This window comes from Phocoena sinus, chromosome 1 (genome assembly GCF_008692025.1).
Source record: "Phocoena sinus isolate mPhoSin1 chromosome 1, mPhoSin1.pri, whole genome shotgun sequence".
Classification (NCBI taxonomy): Eukaryota; Metazoa; Chordata; class Mammalia; order Artiodactyla; family Phocoenidae; genus Phocoena; species Phocoena sinus.
In genome coordinates this window covers 149,691,404-149,711,648 of record NC_045763.1, presented here as the reverse complement: position 1 = coordinate 149,711,648, position 20,245 = coordinate 149,691,404, and the positions used below count along the sequence as shown (strand labels likewise).

Genomic DNA, 20,245 nt, shown 5'->3' with positions numbered 1-20,245 from the left:
TTCTTTCCATTAAAATGCACAAACAAATTGGGACCGAGGGTAAACCCCGGGAACTGGCACGGGTGGCTAATGCAGTGCCTGCCTTCACTTTCTTCCTCCGTTTTCAGCTTTGCAACTCTGAGCTAACTGCAGCTCCCGAAAGCGCATTTCTGCTGAGAAAAGCTAAACCTGTTTTCTGAAACGTTCACCCGCCATGCAGCTGATTTCTCGTCCCCACCTGGCTCAGCCAGCCTGGCAGGGAGGCTGCACTGGCTATGCCTTCTCGGTGCCCACTGACGGGCACGCACATTCGTGCACGGGCGTGAGGACACACTTCCACATGCTTGGCATTTACGCCTGGACACAGGCCATCGAGACACCTGTGAGAGGCTTTACACACCCTCACATTAAACTCACTCTATGCCAAGAATTCTTCCGTAAAGGCTCAACTCCCACTGCCCTGGGGTCAGCTCCCAGCCATCCCATCCCACTCTGGGAAACTGGGGGACTCACCTCGGTGATTTGGGGGTTGGAGCACTTAACATTGTGGCTGGACCAGTCAAGCCAGGGGCTGGAGGGGCTGCTACAGTGCTGCTGGAGGGTGCACCTGCGCTCACCGCTGCACCAGCCACACTCGAACTTCCGGTCGGCCTTGAGGCAGAGGCCACAGCTCTCCCGCTGGGCTGCACACTTGTAGAGGTGGACTGCAAAGAGAGGGGGGGCAGTCACAGATGGGGTTGGAGAGGACGCCTCACAATTTACCCCCTTCTTGCAGGCGTGATAGAAACCGCCCCCCATCCATGGATAACACCCATGATCATCATTATCCTTGCAAGAATAATTGATGGGAAATTAATAATAAATTGAGCCTCTTAGCAGTCATTTAAAGGCACTACAAGAAAATATTATCTAAGAGTTCTGGCTCTAGATTAAATTGGATCAGGGCTTTAATTGTGGCTTCACCACTTCCTAGCAATGTGACAAAGAATTCAACTTCTTTCAACGTTCAGTACCTACTCTATAACATGGTGATAATCATTGTTTTTTGTGAGGTTTGAATGAGATGTTGTATATTCAGTGCTTAGCACGGTGCCTGTAACATAACTGATGTTCTGTACATGCTTATTATCTTTTCTTTGAACTCAAACTACATTCTTACACTGCTGCTTCTCTTTCTGCCACATACGGCCCTCGCTGAAAGAGGTAAGGACTGATTTCCCCATTTCGGGCAAAAAAGAAGCTCAAAGAGAGATGTAATGATTCTTGGAGTTTACTAAGGTTAGTGCCCCAAGCTGGGATTCTGCAGATACAACTCGCTGTGCTGCTAGCACGCAGGTCCTGAGAGGAGAGAGGCACACAGGGGACTGGGTGGGTCTGGGAGAGGCATCAGCTGGGGCTTCAAGAAAGGCCACATGCCTGGCAGAGTGGAGGCAGAGCTGAGAAGGAAAGATGGTTGATGCCATCTTGTTCATGGCCCTGTGGATGGAGCGGATATCCCCAGAGAGGGCAAACTGGCTACTTAACAGGTCACTTCTGGAGTCCGCAAATGCTTTTGCTTTTGTCTCCTACCCACTTAGAAGCCCTAGACAGGCCAGTCGGCAGAACTGTTTTGTGAGCCCGAGGCTTGGTAGTTGTCTGCTGGAGTTTTGAATTCAGAGTCCCAAGTAGAATTCTTCAGAAGCAGAATACTTAGAAAGTCATTTTTCAACTCTTCTGGTCAAGCAGACGTAAGCTCTCAGGCCTGGGTGGCACGCCTCTGGAGCTCAGGTACATGCCCCAGGGTAGAGGTATTTTTTTATTCTTCCATGCATCCCCATTCTACTCCTCTGCTCTGCCAAGCATTCCTCAGTCTCAGCTGCAGGGGCTATACTGCAACATCCTCATGCCTATGGATTCTTATGGTAGAGGGCAGGAAATGGGAATCTTAAAATGAACAAATCCACATTATGCATTTATTAATATGCAAATGGTCCACATCTAATTTCTCATTTGATCCTCATGGTGACCCTGAGAGGTGGGCATCCTTTCCCCCATTTCCCAGATAATGAACTTGGGACATTGAAAGGAGCAGTAATTAGTCTGAGTTCACATAGCTATTGGTGAAAGAGCCAGGATTCGAATCCCAGTTGGTTGGATTCTAGAATCCGCGTCCTTAAGCACTGTGGCCTCCTCCACCCAACACAGCGCATACTCTCCAGGAACAGCTGGGATCTGGGTGGGAGGTGAATGTGAGATCGCCATGGCCTGTGCATTCAAGGAGCTGCTTAAAAGTTGTCAGGCACCACAAGGGAGGGTTCCGATGCCACAGCTTGGATGTGGCTGTTTTTTCTCTAAGCTCCAGGTGCAAAGGCAACCTCTGGGAACTAAGCCCAGATCCTCAGCAGGGGAAATGTCTATCTCTTAGCACTGAGAAAATTTGGCCTGGGTACGAGGGGAAATAGAAAAAGTCTGCCAGCCTAAGTAGCACTGATTTTCATGGCAGCATCCGGGACAGGGACCGTAGCATCTGGAAGAGATGCTGAAGCACTTTCAGGTCCTCCTGTGGCCTCAGTCCCTCTTTCTGTGCCCATTGGGTGACCCTCGGGCTGAAGGACAGGCTTGTGACAACCCTAGCCACTTGAAATGTGGTGGAATGTGGCTCATGGTGGGGGGCGGTGATAGGGTTCTACGGGAAGGAGGTTTCACATCCCACAATAGCTGGAGCCACTGGGAGGGAGGACAGTGATGTGGTTAAGCATGTGAACTCCAGAATTAGACTGTTTTGGTTCAAATCCTGGCTCTTACTATTTGACTCTTGGTTCATTTTTTTTCTTTTTTCAACTTCATTGAGATGCAACTGACAAAAAAATTGTACAATATTTGAAGTGTATACTGTGATGATTTGACATACATACAAAAAGTGAAAAGATTCCTCCCATCTAGTTAATTAACACATCCATCACCCCCATATCTATATCTATATGTGTGTGTGTATATGTATATATATATATATATATATATATATATACGTATATATGTGTTAAGAACATTTAAGTTCTACTCTCTTAGCAAGTTTCAATTATGTAATACAGTGTTACCAACTACAGCCACCATGTTATACATTAGATCCTCAGACCTTATTCATCTTATAGCTGGAAGTTTGTACGCTGTTACCAACCTCTCCCTATTTCTCCAACCCCCTCAAACCCCTGGCAACCATTTTTCTACTCTGTTTCTGTGAGCTGGACGTTTTTTTTCAGGTTCCACATATAAGTTATACTACACAGTCTTTGTCTTAAAAACATGGGATGCTTTGTGAGTTTGCAGCATCTTTGTGCAGGGGTCATGACCTCTGCATCCTTCCAATTTTAGTGTATATGTTGCCAAAGTGAACAGTCTTGGTACATCTCTTAACTTCTTTGGGTCTCAGTTTCCTTATCTATAAAATGAGGATAATACTGGTACATACCCTTCAGAGTTGTTGTGATGATTAGGAAAATAATCTCAAATAAACCACTTAGTGAGTGCCTAGCCAGAGTGCTCATCAAACTGGAGTCACTTTTGTCATTCTTGAGATCTGGGAGGAATGCTGTACTAGGGGCAGCCTGCCTGCACCCAGGAGGACCTCCACATGGGTGTGTAGGACATGAATGAGGTGGCCTCATGGTACACCCCCTCCTGCATCAGCCCAGCTACTTCCTGAGCTTCCTTGCAACAGCTGTGCCCTCGAGTCAGCCAGCTGGTCCCTCCCACCAACCTCAGGACCAGGGGAGCCGCCTTTCAAACCTTCCTTGTGCAGTGACTGGGACCAAGGACAGGGGAACCAGAACCTGATTGTAAATAATATCTCCATTTCCAGGAAAACTGGCAGGACATTCCTGCCTGCTGCTCTCCTGGTCAGGTTCCACAGACACTTCAAAGTCTCCGGGAGCCAAAGGAAAACGTGATGAACCGGCAGCCACCCGGTGGATGCTCTGGTTGTAATAAAACAGGGTTCCCAACAGGACTGCTTTGATGGCGCCAAATGTTGCTTTAGGATCCTCTGAAGAATTACGCTGACAGAGGGAGTGTATTATTCATGGCACAGCAGCTGGCCGGCTCTGATCCTTCCAGCCCGTTTTTCCCAGGGTCACGGAAAGATTAAAACTCTACCTGGGGGCTTCCCTGGTGGCGCAGTGGTTGAGAGTCCGCCTGCCGATGCAGGGGATGCGGGTTTGTGCCCCGGTCTGGGAAGATTCCACATGCTGCGGAGCGGCTGGTCCGGTGAGCCATGGCCGCTGAGCCTGTGTGTCCGGAGCCTGTGCTCCGCAACGGGAGAGGCTACAACAGTGAGAGGCCCGCGTACCGCAAAAAAAACAAACAAAAAAAACTCTACCTGGAAGTAGCTGCTTACCTTTCAGGTCCTGAGGGTTGTCAATGATGAAATTGCCATTCCACACCACGGCAAAGTCCACGGCCAGGTTGCTCATGTCCATCCCGTCGTACTGGTACTGTGGGGAGAGGGGCAGAGGTACACGCACATGAGGCTTTCTATCACGGGGGGCGGGGGGACGGGGATGCTGCTGCTATCTCAGGGGACCAGAAAAGAAACCAGGGACTCTGGTTCCCTCTGGGCTGAGAGAGGACCAGAGGGAGAAACAGGAACCCCATGCACCGTTCACATTATCCCTATGGTGTCTTCCCCCCGACTGCTAGTCACTAATGCCAACAGGATCCAGCTCAAACCCCTTAGTTGGCATTCAATACCCCCTATAATCCCATCCAAGCTTAGTTCTCCAACCTTCTCTTCCACTTCTCCTCCAGAATCTTTGAAGCACCTGTCTCCAAGCACACCCACCCAAGCCCCTCTCTGTATGTGTTCAGTTCACGTCTCCTAAGAATTCTTCCCTCCCCCGACAGCCTCCACCCTTCACCACCTTTACTCTCCTAGTCTAGCTCAGACTCACCTTCCCCAGGTGTCTTTTCTGCCATTCCTCCCAGCCCTCCCCAACCTCTCCATCCCCTGGTGTTTCTGTCTTTAACCAGGCATTTCCCGGGAGCTGCTTTGCATCTTTTCACATGGAAGTCTAGTCTCTTTAGAAAGTCCACATGCCGCTCTGTAAATCCCACAGAGCCCTGAGCACAGCATGTGTGTAACACGCAGCGGTGCCTCGGTCGGTTGGCCAGGCCCTGTGGTGGCCCTTTCTTTCTGCCCGTGAGCTTTACTTTGGTCAACAGTTCACTAGGGAAAGTGCCCAGAGCTTTCTGCGCACAGATCTGATCAGCTCTGCCATTTAAGGCCCCCAAGCTGTAGCTGGGAGTGGACTTTCTCCCATGCTGATCCCACAGAGGACTCTCAAGCCCTCAGACACATCAGAAACAGCCCCACTGGTGGCCCAGCCCCTGAGACTCTGTGGGAATCCCCTCTGTGGGGACTGCCCAGCCCGGCCACTTAGCTCCCAGGGCCCGTCACTCGGGCCCTTCCTGCCACCTTCCTCCCTTTGTTGTGCTCCATTGCTTTCTCATCTCCCACCTTCCCCGGGTGCTTGGCGGCCTTCTACCCGATTACAAATTTCATCAAGTGCCCATGACCGGGAATCTGACAGCTCCCTGATAAGAGGCCCAGATTCTCTTTATCTCTCCCAGGCGAATTACCTTCCCTCAGCACCTCTGTCACCTTTGTTACATCCCCCCCATCTCCCAGCTGACCCCCCAGGGAGACAGGGAGCTGGCAGATGAAAAGATCTTCTCTGGGCTAGTAGTATAATTAAACACCTCGTGCTTTCTGTCTGGCATTCGGGATTGGTTTAACCCTTGCTGCTCCTGGAGTTCACGGCTTCCTCCTCCTCCCTTCCCCCCTCCCCTCGTGCCACTCTACTTCCACTTGCGCTGATCTCTTCTGTAGCTCTCCTCCCGCGTGGTGCCCTGCCCTCCAGCGGATCCACTCCCTGAATGCGGACAGGATTTGGGGTCAAGGTGACTGGCGTTGGCTGAAGTTTCACCAAAGGCCAAGAAGTACACTTTCTACTCAGAAAGGGCACAAAGCTCTCAGCTTATGCCAGGAGACTCCTCTGTCACTGGAGACGTGGGTCAGCCTGTGGACCCGGAGGGTTCGGGAAGCCGGGGCATGTCAGGCTGAGGCCGTGGCTCAGGTGTGAGAGAAAGCCCTGCCCTGGTGCTCTTACCGAGCTGTTCTGGCACTGGACGCTGGAGCTGTTGAAGCGCAGGGCGGGAACCCGGTGGACGGCCCCCTGTATGTTGAGGACGCACTCATAGCCTCGCTGGCCGGACTGAGGCTGGGGCAGGTTTCGAGCCTTGAGGGTGATTGGTTTTACTTCCCCGACGGGTATCAGGATCTCCTCCGTGGGCACCAGCTGGGGACAGTCCTGGGGAACAAGCAGAGAGCCTCCGTCTGGTCTGTCCTGGCTCATACCTCCCTGCTCCCCAAGCCCGGGTGGTGGACAGGCCTTCCATGCCAGGTCATAGCCTCTTGCATCCAGGCGGGCTGCCCACAAGGATGTACCTCATTTAAGGGGCACATGGAGTCAGCAGGGAATATTAAATCTATTTCTTAGCTCCCGGGCCTCGATATCATCATCTCCATCCCACAAGTTGTCCTGTATCTGCTGTGTGTGTTACAATTTAGGAATTAATTTTTAAGCCCCGCGTGGCAGGTTGTGGATTTTATCTCCTGAGACACAGGATAAAAGATGCTCCACGTGTCCCTGTCCCCAGCCTGGACCCCCCACCTCTGGGTTTCATCTGTCCCCCAGCTCCTCTTGCACTGTGCATGCCCAAGGTGATCTGTTATCGGCAGCCTCAGCTTCCCAGCGCCGATTGAGTGGCCTTTCCAGGAGGTGGCTCAAGCCCTCCCAGCAACGCTCTCTAAACACTCGCTCTGGCTTTTTATCTCACTTCATTACCAAGCCTTGCATGAAGACCATATCGCTTTGGGAAACAAAAGAGAAAAAATAAAGTCTTGGTGTGGAGGGGTTGTGGGAAGGACCATGAGAGAGGGAGGAAGTGAGGAGGAGAGTGGTGTTCCTTAGTTCTTCTAGAGGCTGCTTCTCCACCAGAGGTCAAATGACCACCTCTTGACAGTTCCACCCCCTGCCCATTTTCTCCCTTTCCAGGAAGACACTGCCCAGTGGCCTCTGGCAATGAGAACACACAGCCTCCTCCATGTGCAATCATTTCCTGTCTTCGGGGATCAACTGGGCAACATCTTGAAGGCACCCCTTTCCCTGTCCCCTTCCCCTCCGTGGTGGTGCCGGTTCTCAGAGGGAGCCTTTGGGAAGGTGTGTGTGTGTGTGGGGGGGGGGTGTTGGTACGTTGCTACCCTGCAGAGGGCGCTACTGGCATTTACTGCCGGGTGTGGGGCAGGATGCTGAACTTCCTCAAGGTGTGGGACAGTCTGGAACAATAAATGGTCCTTCTCCTAATGCCAGAGGCATCCCTGGTAAGAAGCCTTTGGTGCCACAGGAATGTGAAACAATGGACTGCCTTAGCCGCAGGCTTCTCGCTCAGTGTGGGCTTAGGCAGAGGCCACAGGAGCAAGCCCTTCCCTTCATGATTTGGCCCCCGCCTCCTTACCCTGTGTTTCTTGGGCATCGTGGTCCAGCCATACCACGGAGGAATTTAAGGTTAGTCCTGAGGGACCATCTCTCTCACTTATCAAACTCTGATCCTTTGAAGATGCTTTTCTCTCCACCAGAAACACTCCCCTTCCACCCCCCGAATCTTCCTCCTGGCCCCTGACTCAGCCCTCTTTAGCTGATTACCTCTTTTTTTTTTTTTTCTTTTGCGCGGGCCTCTCACTGTTGTGGCCCCTCCCGTTGCGGAGCACAGGCTCCGGACGCGCAGGCTCAGCGGCCATGGCTCACAGGCCCAGCCGCTCCGCGGCATGTGGGATCTTCCCGGACCGGGGCACGAACCCGCGTCCCCTGCATCGGCAGGTGGACTCCCAACCACTGCGCCACCAGGGAAGCCCTGATTACCTCTTAATTAGCCTTCAAACTCAACGCTGCAGCTCCTACTTTGTAAAGCCAACCCTGACCCTTTCCCTGCACTGGCCTTCAGGATGGGTTACGGATACTCTCCCCGATCGCATTTAGCCCTCAGAATTGCAGTTTCTCATTGACTTGTCTTCCTTATTGGTCTGCGAGCCTTGAGGATTAGGCTGCATCTTATTTGCCTCCGTATCCCCAGGCTTTATCCAAACTCCTGACATGTAGTCGTTGCTCGTGGGAGGGTAAATGGAAAATAAGAAAATAAAGCAACAGACAAAACGATCTCAAACTTTCTATTTGGCTCCAACTTCCTAGATTTTTTTAGAGATGAGGTAAAGTCCTGCCTTCTGAACATCTAGAGACTTGAGCAGGAGTTTGATTCCCGAAGCTGGGCTCGGAAATGGTCATTGTTTCTGGAGTCACAGGATTACTAAATTGGAACATCTACATCTATTAAGGAATCCTGAGGATTTATGAAAAGCTGGGTCCAGGAGAAGTTTCCCACAGAAACCTATCTAGGAGGGTCAGGCGGAACCTCACGGGTCACGGTGCCATCCCTCAGTGACTGCATGTGAGGATATCAAGCAGGTGAGTTTTCCACAGGAGACAGGAGCATAAGGCAACCCCAGAACAGATGGGTCCCTGTTTAGAAGTCAGTCACTCAAGCTGCCAACTCATAAACTTGCTCTTTACTGCACTTTTACTTTCAATCCCCACGAGCACTCATGACAGTCTTTCATATATTTCTAGCCAAGGAAAAAAAAAAAAATGAACACCACTTTAGGGAAACCCAGGCTTCCCTTTGAAAAGGAGATACTATTTCCTGTTAGTGGCTAAAAAACTCCCATTGAGTCTAAAAAATTAGAATTTAAATTTAGACTAGAAATAAGGCTGAGGTATAATGAGTGTGTGTCTGTGTGTGTGTGCATGTGTGTATGTATACCTGTGAGAGAGAGGGAGAGAATAGATATTCAGAATCAGAACTAGTTGATAGGGATCTGGGGATTAACGGGAAAAGTTTTGGCAGGAGCCTGCGGGACGGCGGCGGTGGCGCGGAGGGCAGCCAGGACAGCGTTGCGTGCTGTTTTGGGGTATGCACGTGGTACTCACTCAGTGGCTTCTGTTCACCGACAGATGAGGACAGATGCACCAAGGAGGGGACACAGGTTCGAGCCATGGTCCGGGAAGATGTCACATGCCGCAGAGCAACAAAGCCTGTGTGCCACGGCTGCTGGGCTTGTGCTCTAGAGCCCGAGAGCCACAACTACTGAGCCCGCACGCCTAGAGCCCGTGTTCTGCAACAGGGGGGTGGGGGTGGGGGCCACCGCAGTGAGAGGCCCGCGCACCGCAACGAAGAGTAGCCCCTGCTTGCCGCAACTAGAGAAAGCCCGCGCGCAGCAACGAAGACCCAACGCAACCAAAAATAAATACATAAAATAAACAAATTTGTTTAAAAAAACTATTAAGAAAAATATTGTTAAGGACCTCAAGAACTTTTGTTTACTGTATTAGAAATTAAAACTGAGGCAGTTTTAAAAATTAAAAAAAAAAGAACTAGTTGATATATTGTAAAGGGTGACCAGTTGTTTTTTCATCTCTAATGAGCTCAGAGAACAAATTCAAATTTCATGAGCAGAGTCTTAAAGATGTACTTTTGGGAGTACAATGTCTTAGGTTAGTAAACAAGATTGTAGAATCCTTTTAATTATGACAAAAAATATATGTCTGCATGTGTATATACACAAATACACACCCACCACACACCCTCATCCTTTGGGCTGTGCTGTCTGGTCCAGCCTGGAAGTTGGAGAATCATAAGGAGACTTTATGAGTACTTTTATGAGTTTTTTAAAGAGATTCTACAATTTTAGAAAAAATTCCCATGGTCAGACTTTCGGACTTTTGGGGACTAAATTGAAGGATGATGATTAGGGGCTTTCCAAATGCCTAAACAGTCTTCCAAGATTGCCCCAGGAGAAAAGGATGTCTTAGGCTTTGTTTGTTTTTTGTCTGTTTCTCTCAGGCCAGATGGAATAGCATCCTTCCTTCCCTTCTTTAGGGCAAAGGGAAGACACGGCTGGTGCCCAGGTACACTCTCTTCTCCCTAGGAAATACAGGGATATACAGACTCTTTGGGTTGTGAGATTGTTCTGGTGAATATCTTGAGGGAGCAGCGAGTCTTAGGTGGAATGGCAGTGGTGAGGGCTGAAGGCAGGTGCAGGAAAGCCGGCAGCCTGAACATTGCCAAGCTGTTGGAACTTTGATACCTCTGGGGCTTTAGGAAGGTGATGGGTTTCATTAGATACAATAAGGCCACTTCCAAGCTGTTTGCTTCTGTGAGCACACACACATGCATGCACACAGTTCCTGTCCTAAGAACAAGAGAACAAATAATCATGGTAGGCTTCTTCTGCAGCATGTGAAGACTGTTGTGAGCATTGTTAGAATCTCCATTGCTTCCGCAGACCCGCCCAGTCTCCTGAATGACCTCGGTAGGTCATTTTACTCCGCCTTCTGCCTCTAGGCTAACTGGCAGCAGGACGGCCCTCCTTGGCAGCAATCTGAGTTTCTATCGAGATGAGCAGATGTCCTGTTGGGGAACATCCCAGGGGAGGGGTGAGCTGCGGAGGAGGAGACACGACCGGAGGGAGGGCAGGACCCTGGCACAGCAGCCCTGTGTACGGACCTTTGGGCCACGTGATCCACCCTGTTTAGCTGTGCTTCTCCAGCTTTGAGCGCTGGGGACCCTTCAGCCCTCAGAAACGACTTCTCCCATGTGGAAATGACATTATCTTCACCAGCTGGACTTCAAAGAGACAGAGCAGCCAGCATCCTGGGAAGCTAATCGGATTTATTTGGTTCTATCTTTCCTCTGGGACAGGGCGTAAAGAAGATATGTGTATCTACATCTCACAAGGCCTGGCTTAGCCATGGAGGGAGATGAGCTTCTAAAGCTGAAAGCCATACATACTCCTGCGTACACCCACTTGCAAACACCATGTCACAGCTTGATCCGGTCCAGGGAGGCCCAGATTTCTGGGACCCCTTCTGAGATCTGCTGTGCTCTGAGTGGGGGAAAGGTTTGGCTCGTTACCTTAAAAGAGCTCAAGAGACGGTTCAATTGAAATTCAGCTTCCTCATCTATAAAATGGGGCCTGTGATACCTGACAACCCTAGACCGCAGGCAAGAGGGACATGAAGGTCTGTTGTAAGTGGTGATAAACTGGGTTAACCATGTTGACATTACTACTGCATACTTCTCGCGTGTGTACGTGAACACAGGATCGGAGGACTTCAACATCCTTAGAACCAGCTTGGGAACATTGAATCATGACTTCTGCATTTATGTGAGGATCGTAGGAAAATGGTTTAAACTTATCAACTTATTCATCTATAATAGAATCCTCTTCATAGAGTAGTTAAAATTAAATGAGATAAAAATGTGCATGTATAATGTTGTATATATAATAAGCACTCAAAAAATGTTAGCTACTAATACTTTTATTTTGAATTGCATTCACTCTAGCACAGTGGTTCTTGGTTATCGGGACTGAGTGTGGGATTGGACCATCAGCCCTCTGGAAAGAAGTAGGCAGATTCACCTCATGTCCCGGTTGCCTTTGTATCTGGAAGTAGCACTACTGACCTGTATTCCATGGGCAATTTCTGCATCTGTGGGGATGGATTTGTGAGGGTCCCTCATGACCAACGGTGCAGGGCTAGGTTGAGGTTAGACCCACAAGTGTGGCTGCGACCATGGAAATAGACAAGCGGACGAGTTCTGATTTTCTGGAGAAAGCATCTTGTACTCTGCCTTTTTGGATGCCTGAGTTCTCTGTAGCCTTGGGCAAAACCCCCAGTTTTTAGCATCTTGGTTACTACATCTGTCAAATATGAATTATGTGAAACTGAAGGTCTGTTGTGAGAATCAACTGAGATGCCATATGTCAGTGGTTCTCAATCTTCAGCCTAATCTGGGATGAGGCCCAAGAATTTGAATTTCTAACAAGTTCCCAAGCGATGCTGATGCCACTGGTCCCCCATCCCCCACCCTCCTGTCACACGTGAGAGAAATGCAAATGTGTGATACATTAATGTTACTATACACATCAATGGAGCTAATCAGTTATACATTGTTTCTAGGAAGAAGACAGATGTAAAATTTTGATTCAAAGTTGGGGGGCCCTTACTGGAAGTGGAAAAGAGATATTCTAGGAGCCCCAAAGAGGCACCTAAGGGATTTCCAGTCCCCAGAAGAACCTGAGGACATAGGCAGGACTCTTAACTGAGTAAGGGGAACCTCACTCGAGCCGGCCATGTGCACCTTTGCTGTTCCCCACATTTTCAGGAACGGGGCTCCCCCCCAAAGCAGAGCTTTGGACAGGACAGAGTGGGGTCTGGGAGCTGTTTGCTGAGAAAGGACACGGGAGTGGCTGTGGCCCTGGCAACCTCCTCGGAAGTTGCGCCCTATTTCCTTTCCTGAGTAAACTCAGGAGCCCCAGAGCACCCTCACCCACACCCAGTCTCTGGGGCCCTGCTGGCTAGTGCATGTCAGCAGGGCGAGGGGGAGGTGACGGAGACAAAGGCATCTCTCTCACCTCAAGGAACAGACGTTAAGGGAGGAAATGAAAAAGGAGATGGGAAGCCTCTGATTTTCCCCGCAGGGCTCTTTCAGTATTAATTTAATTCTGACTTGGGATGGCAACAGCTTCTCCCAGGCCCAGTCCTCTGGAATTCTTGAGTCACCCGTGGCTGAGAGGGAGCTGTGTTCCGGTGACTTCTAAAGGGCGAGAGGGAGGCGGCATGATTTCAATTAGCCTCTGGGCCTCAGCCCTTCGGCCTCCACACGGGGCAGAGTTACTGGTCTCGCTCGGTCTGACACCTCTCCTGCCCTCACTCCAGCTGCCCGTTGGGTCCTGTCAGGCTTGGCTTCGGGTTTCTCTTTGCCCGGGGGAGCCCGGCAGCCAGATGAAAGTGAAGCACACCATACCCTCTCCCACCATACCCTCGGCTCATGCATGGGTCCTTTCCTCTGGGTAAGAAGATTGGCCTGCAAGCAGAATCCCAGGGCTGGGGTTAATTTCCAGTGCCCACTAAGACCAGGGTGGCGCTTTCTGGTCAGCTACATAGAAGCATACAGACGGGCCAGAGGAAAAGCCTTCCTTGAAAGGTTTTCAGGGCACTAGGTAACTGGTTCCATCCTGCTGAGGCATCTGTGGTTGGGTCTGCCTTAAATACCGCCTGTGGGCACCATCTGTGTGTCTCTCATTCAAGACAGGCAAACTCCATTTTGTCTGGCTGAATGTAACACATATTGTTTCGGGAGCTCAAAAGAATTCATGGTCACGTGTGTGTGTGTGTGCGTGTGCGTGTGTGTGTGTGTCTGGGAAACCTTTCAAGGTCTACTTTCTTCTTAAATTAAAAATTTTTTTAAATGTAGCTTTACTGAGGTATAATTGACAAATAAAATTATAAGGTATTTAAATTGTACATCATGCTGACATGTATATCAAGGCTTACTTTCTCGTGTTTATGCATGGAAGCAACCAGTACTTCTACCCAGATTAGGAGACAGAAAAGACTCTATTTCTTGAAATCTTAGACAAGTAGCTCCAAGGAACACTTCCTATTAATGGCATTTGGGTAAAGTGGTCATTGGTTCCTCTACGCTTTCATGCATGCATGCTACAGACTTTCACTGAAAAAGGCACTGAGGATTTAAAGATAATATGTAACCCTTGCCTTTAAGGAGCCTGTAGCCTAGTGCAAGAGGGAGACATATAAAGGCCGTAGCAGTATTTGCAAAATGCCACACTGTCACTTATTTACATTTGCGGATTTTCTGAAAGGTGGAACGAGAGGTGAATGTACATTTATACATATGTGCATTTGTGGGAATACATAAGGTCTCCATAGTTGTTCAAACTCACCTACTGGTCACTCTGGGGCATGAAAAACATTAGACACTGACCCAGCAGGCTTCGTTGTCCTAAGGCCTGCTATGAATTTGTAAGAAAGTCAACCTCAAGGAAATATCATTGGGTGTGATATTCATTGGAAAGAGAAGAAATCTGATATTGCCCTGTGTTGATGACAAAAGTGGGTCTGGCCTTAGGGATGGCACTTCAACTACACAAGAAAATGGGACTTTTAGCAAGGCCTGGTTCTTTTCACCAGCTGACTGCCTCTCTCTTCTGTAAGGCCACCCACACAGTCATACACCAGAGTCAAAGAATCACTGAATTTTAGACTAGGAAGGGAGGTTGGCATGAAAGAGTGGCTAAGAGTGAATACTCTATTGAACTAGACGATGTCTGCAGCCAAGCAAAGGGCTTAGACTCAGAGAACAAACGCCATTCACTACACTCTTCTAGACCATGGGGCCTGTTCGGTTGGATATATTTCCTCTAAACTTTCAGTCTCAACCCTCAGGTCCCCTCAAGCTTTTGAATGCACACAATCTTAGGAGTCTAGCTAATTTGGCACACTTCTCCTTCTCTGGGGTATTTGCTGCCACTTTTTTTAGCTCTATAATACCAGGGCTTTCTAACATCTCTGGGAGTAAGACCAACATGGACCACGGCAAGGAGATGGCCACGCCGTTGGACAGACCATCTGAAAAAGGAGGACCACTCAGATTCACTGGGGCTGCTGTTGTGCCAGGGTGAGCTATGCTTACCTCTGAAATGTTGATCCGGCCCTCCTGGAAGGAGCAGGTGGTGGGGTCATGAGTACAGAGGTTTCGGTATTTGCACCAATGGCAGCGGAAGGCGCTGTTGACGCAAGACAGGCACCTGCAAGGATAGAGACAGTAAGAGGCAAAGAGAAGGCAGCAGACAGGGAAGGTAAGGGTGCCTGGTAGCCCATGTGTCATGATGGAAGTCTGTTATCCTAGTCTCACTCTCGGAGGGGTAGATTGGTGGGGCATCCCCAGCCCTGGGAATGGTGGCTTATCCCTCTAAGGTGTTCACGGGACCAGAAAATTGAGAGAAAAATGTGTTCAGAGCGGGAATAATGTAACTTAGAAACCAGTGGTGTGCTAGAGCTGGTCTGTATCAGCTCATGATAGCCAATTATTCATATTTTCAGGAATTTTACAAGCGGTTGGCATCATGATAGCAGCTGGAAATTAGCCATGGAGGGAGTATTTATGCCATAGAAATTGGAAAATGCCATATAATAAGTTTTCCCCCGATTTCTGATGGTTAAACATTTGGCAGCATACCACCACTTATAAGACAGAATCGCGGGGGTGGGATGAATTGGGAGATTGGGGTTGACATATATACACTAATATGTATAAAACAGATAACTAACAAGAACCTGCTGTATAAAAAAATAAAAAAAATAAAGACAGAATCGCCCAAAGAGCTCAGGGATAGAAATTGGGCAGATCTGGTTGCAGTTTTGCCTCTGCCACTGCCACTGAGGTCACCCTGAGTAAGCACTTTACCTTCTGACTCGGAATTTCTTCATCTGTCTGTACTAAGACTTTCCTGTCCACTCCATGGGGTGTTTCGTGTCAAACGAGATAACGTATAGGACGTGATTTGGAAAAGTATTAACAATGCTAAATGTATTAGTTTTAAGTGCTTAAATCACCTGTTATTTCAAGCTCTTAAATCACATTGGAGTGTTAATGATTGGTTCATACCACCTGTGTTTCTGAGTTTTGGGGGAGTAAACGGTATTAAATGATAACTTTGTCCCACTCTCCAGGTAGCCAGGCATAGATAGCAACAGGCTATGTGTGTGGCTTCTGCCTTTCTCCCCAGGGTGAGTGAGCACTTCTTTCTCTCTGGTTTCCCCTGGAGGCTGTGTGTATTATCTAGGTTCTCTGTGTGTGATCAGACCACTGTCAGGCAAACGGGTTTTGCAGGTAGGGTTGTTCTTCCTGCTTCTTGCCAGATCCTCTAGTCTAGCCTCTCACAACTAGACCAACCTGGAAGGGATACGGCCAGGTCTACAATCTGGCGCCACCTGGTGGGAGCTCTGATGACATTTGGGCGGATGGGACTTGATCCAGGGGTCACTGGCTAATACTCCACAGTGGATTGGGTGTGTTAGCCCATCTACACTTCTTCTCCATGCCAAATATTTTTATCCCCTTCTAGATATGCCCCTAGTTATTTTGTTCCTGAACCTAGCCCAGATGGATCGCTTCTTGCTAACATCTTATGATTCAGCAAGTAAATCATGAAAATGGACCAAAGATGATGAGATCAGGGTTTTAGAACAGGTTCTTCCATTGGCTAATTTTGTGACCTTCGTTGCAGCCCTTATACCCTATGGGCCTCAGTGTACCATAGTAAAAGGAAAGAATTGAACTTGACTCTGTGATTTTTAACTGTGAATGCCAGGAGTAAAGAAGGATAAGATAGTGTTTTGCAATAAAATGGAATCTTTAGTGTCAAGGATACCTGCTTTGTTTTTCTGCTAACACTTGTTGCCTGTGACAGCATCTCCATTGCCATGGCAATATGGTTGAAAGTGGTGACATCACACTGAGTTGCCATGGAGATGTGGATGCTCTCACAAACAATGTATTCCTTCACTGCTGTGTTGTGGGAAGTTCACTTTCCAAGATGCTTGCATTTCCCAACAAAATGGGATTGGAATGCAGTGGGTAAGGGGCAATTTTATTCATTTCAGCTTCAGCCACATACTGCCCTGCCTTGCCTCCTCCCAGGCCATTTTTACCACTTGTTCTGTCTTTCTCAGCACATCTGTTGATTTGGCCAAATGGGGCTCAGGTACGTCTCTTTCCTTAGCTACTGTGGAGACCCTAGAACTCTAGAAGATGATTCTAATCATGAAAAATCAAGACCAGAAAAGAGGAGACTAAGGAGGCTCATTTGCCTATTTTGATGGCTAAATTCCTTTAGGGCTTAGCTGCAAACAGACCCTCTCCCCACATGGACTGCTGGGCCCATCGTGCGCACAGCCTAGACCCTCAGACTTGATACTGCTGGGGTCCTCAGGTTGTTCCCGCCCTGGGCAGTGGGAGGGATGGGTCCATAGCATATTCTCAGGTACTGCTCCTTCTGGCATGGAGCCGTTGCTTGATCTCTCTCCTTGTTGATTGACCAGGGTCACATGGCCCTTATGTGGCCCTATTATAGAGACGTGTTTCCCTCTTTCTAAATCTAAATCTAAATGGTGCATGAGTTTCCAGATGGTATGGAAGGAGCCTCAGTTTCACTTCGAGAGAGGAACCCGCAGAAACTAAGTATGGGTCTCTCTCTCCTCCACTCCTGGTCCTGCTTTTTACTTATGAAATGCTCCCAGCTTCCTGCGCAGCTGTTGGATCTCACAGCCAAGGGCACTCAATTGGTAGGCATTCTGCTGCTGGAGATGGCCGGTGAGGTCAGCTGGGCTGCACTTAAGCCCCTCTGAGGGCTGGTGGTTGGGCCTGGTTTTCCCCTCCTCCTCGAAAAGTTGAAGGCTCAGTTTGGACCATGGTATAGTTTAAAGCTTCCTCTCCCTCTCCCAGCCTGAGTCCTTTATTTGAGTGCTGGGTGAGGCTATTTCCTCATCTCTGAGTCCCTTCTTCATGTGGTCATGGATGATGTGTCCAAGCTCCACTGGTTGTCAGTCTCCATGTTCAAATCCACCACCAATTGGTATAAAATGGAGAACTTTTCTTCTGGGTCCTGAGCCATGACCTTTGTTTTTACTTCAAACCCTCTTTTAACTCTTAGTTTGAGAGTTGAGGGTAGGGTGTGTTGCAAGGGAGACCGAATGAGATCAGAGGCTGTGGAGAGTGAAGCCATTCGGTTTAATATCACTGAATAAATGGAATATAACTGAAAAGTAACAGTTATGGAGAGCTTACTCTCTTCCAGACAATGTGCCGGGTCCAACTGGGAGACTGTGAGGTGAATACAATATGATTCTTGTTCTAAGGGAACTTAGAAAAACCCCACACTCATATCCAGACCCAGGGCAAGACTCCTCTGGCCTGGCCTTGCCGTTACCTGCTTGCTCACTAATTTCTCCCAACCTCATCTCTATAGAAGGACGTTGGTCTACGGGATCCTCTGGCTTTGATACTGAACAAGTACTAGTGCTGAGAGGGGTGTGCTTACAGTTGGTGGGCGCTGCAGTTGTAGAACTTGAACTCGGTGCCGACGAATATCTTTCCTGTCTCCTTGGATCTCAGCTGCAGCTCTAGCCCAAACCAGTCTGGAAAAAGGAAAAAAAAAAGGAGAGGGTTACAAATCTGGGGCACAGTGGAGAGACTGAGGGTAAATCATTCAGCTACTCCAGGGCTCCCCTGGGGCACCGATGGTAGATGGAACGTTCTTGAATCTTCTTCCAACAGACTCCCTTTCATCCTGCTGATGACCAGCCCATCACTGAGACCCAGACGCCCCCAGCCCCTCTCTTAGGGAGGAGGTAATGGATCAGATCCCACAGAGTCCCCTGTTTGGTCAAATATGTACAGTTACTGTCAGAAATATCAGGTCACCGATATAGAATAAAAATTAAAAAAAAAAAGAAATATCAGAACGAAATTGGGTCATTTGTAGAGATGTGGATGGATCTAGAGACTGTCATACAGAGTGAAGTAAGTCAGAAAGAGGAAAACAAATATCGTATATTAACGCATATATGTGGAACCTAGAAAAATGGTACAGATGAACCGGTTTGCAGGGCAGAAATTGAGACACAGATGTAGAGAACAAACGTATGGACACCAAGCGAGGGGAAAGTGGCGGGGGTGGTGGTGGTGGTGGTGTGCTGAATTGGGAGATTGGGATTGACATGTATACACTGATGTGTATAAAATTGATGACTAATAAGAACCTGCTGTATAAAAAATAAATAAAATTCAAAAATTCAAAAAAAAAAAAAAGAAATATCAGGTCAAAAGCCCTAAAAGCCCCCAGTTCTATGGAGAGAACCCGCTGGAAACCACTGGCTGAAACCACTGACATTCCTCGAACGGAAGGGAAGTCTGGAAAAAATCTTTATGCACTGTGCAGGCTTAACCCAAATGGGAGCAAGGGATTTCCCTCTTCCTGAATTTTGCTTTGGGGCATGACAGTTTGCTTTCAGACTCAAACAAGTTTATAAGCCCTATTGGTATCTGGCATAAGGAGACCTAGTCAGGCAACTGTCAGTCAGTCTGTGCTGGTACTTGCCACCCTGTTCCCTGGGCCCTCTTCTCTTGGCCACCCTGGTAGGGCAGCCCCTAGCATATGACTCTCATGGCAGACACTCCTTACCTTGATCCAGAGGGATGACAGGGACAACCTTGGGTCCTGGTGAGATGCAGATGACCTGGCTCCCAGATACCTGTCCCTCTACCTCTGTCAGGTTCCCAAAGGCACAGGAGATGCCCGCAGACAGATCGGGAGCATCACTCACAACCAGGCTGAGCTGTGGGAGGAGCAAAGGGATAATGCTGGAGGAAGAGCCCTTGGGGCTCGGGAGACCTGGGCTCCAGGCCTGGCCCTGCCATTGCCCGCTTGCTCACTCATCTCCACTGACCTCATCGATAAAGAGGATGTTGTTTCCAGGTGATCTTCTAGCTTTGACACTGAACAATTACAGTAGCACTGCGAGGGGTGTGCAGGGCCAATGGTCTTTATTATTAATACTATTAACTTTTCAGTCTTGTCCAGCAGCAGAAAGCACTGGGGGGAGGGGAAGGGAAGGATGCTAGGGGGAAAGGTCCCAAAACCCATCTCAGACCCAGCTCATTTTGACATGAAATCATGCAAACTGGAAAGCAAGTCATGAGCTGAGCCCTTCACAAATAAGCCTTAGCCCTGGATCATGGGAGAACACGTATCACCAGTCTGCAGGTTTATAAGGAGTTTACCGGGCTGGCGAAAGACAGCTGGCGCCTCAGCCTGGCTGTCATTTAGGGTCTGCTTGCCAAGGTGGTGGGTTTCCTAGAGTTTCTATTCTCTGTTCCTCTCTGGCTCTCTGCCCCCTGACAGCTCCCCTAGAGTAGGGCAGTCACCTCACAAGAAGTTTAGGGGATCAGAGGAAGGCAGGAAGTGAACACTAATGGCTCAGATGATGCCTGCTGTTTCTTAGGGTCCCAGTGATCTAGGTCAGTGGTTTGCAGGCCTTTCAAGTTTGAACACTCTCCTTTGAATGGTAAAAATATCACAGAGTGTCAGAAGAATCTGTTGATTGAGAAATCATTTAATGGTAAAATGCTGCTCTGAATTCAGTGTACTTGGAAATGGGGCTGTACTAAGTGACCACAATATAGTATCTAAGTGGTATTTGAAACAACAGGTGAGAAATGTGACTCCCAGTGGGGAGTGCCCATGAGGGTC

The 20,245-nt window shown here is 48.7% G+C and overlaps 1 protein-coding gene across 1 annotated transcript in view; it reads right to left on the bottom strand.

Moving 5' to 3' along the window:
- Positions 1–20,245, bottom strand: part of PLXNA2 (plexin A2) — a 221,125-nt gene that overhangs the window by 58,763 nt on the left and 142,117 nt on the right. Inside the window, 6 exon segments of the mRNA XM_032634123.1 lie at positions 493–683; positions 4,352–4,448; positions 6,123–6,323; positions 14,626–14,740; positions 18,035–18,131; positions 19,178–19,331. Of these exon segments, the coding sequence (XP_032490014.1) occupies positions 493–683; positions 4,352–4,448; positions 6,123–6,323; positions 14,626–14,740; positions 18,035–18,131; positions 19,178–19,331 (855 nt within the window).